We start from the raw sequence: 3102 nt of genomic DNA on the forward strand, positions 1-3102 counted from the left end.
AAATGCGCACCTTGACTGATACAACGAATGGTGTGAGGATCAAAACATGGCCTGCTTCCCCAAAAGATAGCACTGCCTCGGATATTCACTTTGAGGATATTACCATGGTTAATGTTGGTAACCCTATCCTCATTGACAAAGAGTACTGCCCATGGAACGAATGCAAAAAAGGGGTATCTATCTATAACAATTTATTAACACCATATATATGTTCCTTGTTAATCAAGTCATCATTTACTTAATCTTTAAAAAGTTTTAAATTAATCAATTAATGAATGGTTTTGTGTAGGTTCCTTCCAAAGTTAAGATCAGCAATGTTAGCTTCAAGAACATCAAGGGCACATGTACCGACCCAGTTGCTGTGAAGCTTGCATGCAGCCCAGGCCTGCCATGTGAGAATGTGGAATTAAGTGACATTGATCTCAAGTACACTTGAGACAAAGGTCCTATTACCTTTGTGTGTTCTAATGTCAAGCCGACAATTACTCGCGTGGCACAACCTCTTGCTTGCGCTACTATCAGTGCTGCTCCTGCTCCTGCTTGATCTAACAAGCACAAACCATGCTGCTGATGTTTCTTCAAAGATACATTGGTGTTGTGCTCTTCGATTTTGTGCTAAGTGTACTTGGTGTTTTCATCTAAGAAGGGGAAAATATCTCAGTGCTGATCACGAAGGCTGGGTTCAGGCCAACTGCTTGAAGGCTTCTGAAAGGGGCACTTTGTCAGTGCTATGCCGACTTCTCAGAAGTCGTGGAGGAATCGGGGGTGCTTTTGTCCGGCGATTGGGTGTCTCCGTCGGGACAGCCCGTCCGTTTCCACATCCCTACGACCTTCCAAATTGTCGGTAGGTCAGATTGCCGATTGGTAGGTGGCCAATTGCTTTCTTTATGATTTTAACCTTATTTTGTTTCTGTTTTTGTAGGCAAACTAAAGCAACCGAGCCCCACGTAATCAGAGATTCAGCAGGTTGATAGAGTTAGGTTGAAAGTCCCTGCCATTGGGAGGGTGTACCCCAAGTTTTTGTTCACCGAGAACCTTATCGAAGCCAAACTTGCCAGCCATGCTGAGAGTAAGTGGACTTGTTTTTGCGTTCTCATTCATATTATATCAATGCCTTACCGATCTCCTTCTTGTGCAGTGACGGATGCCAGAAGAGCCGCCAAAGCCAAGAGGATGAATGAGTCCTCAAAGAGGCGCCTCATGATGGGCATTGAACGGAAGAAAAGATTCGACATGTGGAGGCAGTGCCAGTTCTGTCGGCTGAGGTTGATCCAGAGGATTAGACCCTTGCCGACCGTCTTCGGCAGCTCAACGTCGGGTCGGAGCCCAGCAGTGCAGCCGAGGCTAATTTGGCATCGAGAAGAGTGCTAACCACGGAGGCCGCTGCTTTCTAGGCAGCCAGAAAAAGGCCGTTTATGGTAGACCTTGAGGCAGAGCCGGTGCCAAAGTGCGGTCGGCAGATGGAGGAGCAGAGGGCTGTCCTGGCTGTTGAGGACGATGACAATCCTGCCGATCCGGTCACCCTCACATGCCAATCGAAGACACTCTAATTTGCGAATCATGTGATCTTTGGTTTGCAAATGGAGTTGTCGGAGATAGAGGAGCTACCGAAGAAACTCCTTCGGGAAGAAGCCGGTCGAGCCTTCCGTCTCCAGGCCTCCGTAAGTTTTTGTCTTGTTTTTATTTCCCACTGTGCCACTGTTGGCTTCTTATTGTGCTGACCTTTTGCTTTGCTTTCGAGGCGTCGATGGACATGTGACTGTGCATGAAGGGGGCCATCGTCGCTGCCGAGCGTGCCAAGAAAGCATACGACGATGGCTGTGCCAAAGTAGCCGAGGCAGGCAAGGCTCTCCAGGACCACGCTCACATGCTGAAGGATAAGCAGGCTACCAAACGGCAAGTTCAGGCTTCTGAGGCCAAACTGGGAGAGATGAGAGTGGCTCTTGGGGCTGCGATGATGGCGGCAAGGGATGCCGAGGCGGCTAAGGAGGCGGTGTAGGTGGCCTTGGAGGATTCCGAGCGTTCTAAGGTGGGATAAATTGAAGCTGCTGTTCGAGAGGGTTCCATGTTGCTGTGAGAGGTTACCATTCATCAGAAGAGTTCATCGTCATGCTAGACAGGGAAGTGGGCTCGGAGATGGCTGATCTGCTCTACAGATTCAAACAGTACAACCCCAGGCAGAAGCTGAACTTGAACTTTATTGTCGATCCTCCTCCCCTTCCTGAAGGTATTACCAAGAGATGATCAAGGACTATGAGGGGGAGGACGCTCCGGAAGAAGCTTGTGCTGTCGGGGTCCCCGCTACTACCGACGTTGCGAATGAGGAGGCTACCACTTGAGCTTTAGCCTCGTAGCTTTCTTTATATATTTTGTATCTGCCATAAGGCAGCTCTTCTGAACACCTTGATGTCGAGGGCATCTTTTAATTTTGTTTAATAACTTGTCTAACGACCAAGTGATCACACTGTCGGTAGATTTTCGAGTTTAATCATCTTAATTGCTGTGGGCTAAATGAAAGATTGACTGCCAAGTAACTTTCCAACGGTAAGGAGACTTAAGTGTTTTTCATTGACGAAGGCTAATAAAGGATCTACTTGCAATTGGCAAGTGCAGGTAGGATCGGTAGTACCGAACTCCAGTTTATCTGCTGCCGTAGGCTAAGTAAATGCTTAATTTATAAGCGTAGGGTAATGCATGACCGATAGTCTCTACCGTATCTTTTTAATTAACGAAAAATAAATAAACACACCAAAGGTTGTGAATGTATAAGCCGAAGGTTTTTTCATTAACCGTTGCCGAAGGCATGAATACAGGTTCATTGTATTACAATTTCGCCCTACCGTAGGCTAGGTGACTTCATTTAAAACAGTATTTGAAATGATCTACGTTCATAGGATGACCGAGGGTTTTGCCGTTGGAGTCTCTTAGCCGATAGGTTCTCGATCGAAGGATGCTGATAATCTCATAAGGTCCCTCCCAGGAAGGTCCAAGTGTCCCTTCCGTAGGATTCTTGGTTGCCAGAAAGACTTTTCGCATGACCCAGTCCCCAATTCAGAAAGAGCAGGTTCTGAGCCTTAAGTCGTAATATTGAGAGACGCGCTG

At 47.2% G+C, this 3102-nt stretch overlaps 1 protein-coding gene across 1 annotated transcript in view; it reads left to right on the forward strand.

The window, feature by feature from the left end:
- Positions 1-436, forward strand: part of LOC109948263 (polygalacturonase-like) — a 2082-nt gene extending 1646 nt beyond the window's left edge. Inside the window, exons 2-3 of the mRNA XM_020560709.1 lie at positions 7-173; positions 290-436. Coding sequence (XP_020416298.1) covers positions 7-173; positions 290-436 — 314 coding nt within the window. The remainder of the gene's footprint in view (positions 1-6; positions 174-289) is intronic.

This window comes from Prunus persica, chromosome G3, assembly GCF_000346465.2.
Source record: "Prunus persica cultivar Lovell chromosome G3, Prunus_persica_NCBIv2, whole genome shotgun sequence".
Classification (NCBI taxonomy): domain Eukaryota; kingdom Viridiplantae; phylum Streptophyta; class Magnoliopsida; order Rosales; family Rosaceae; genus Prunus; species Prunus persica.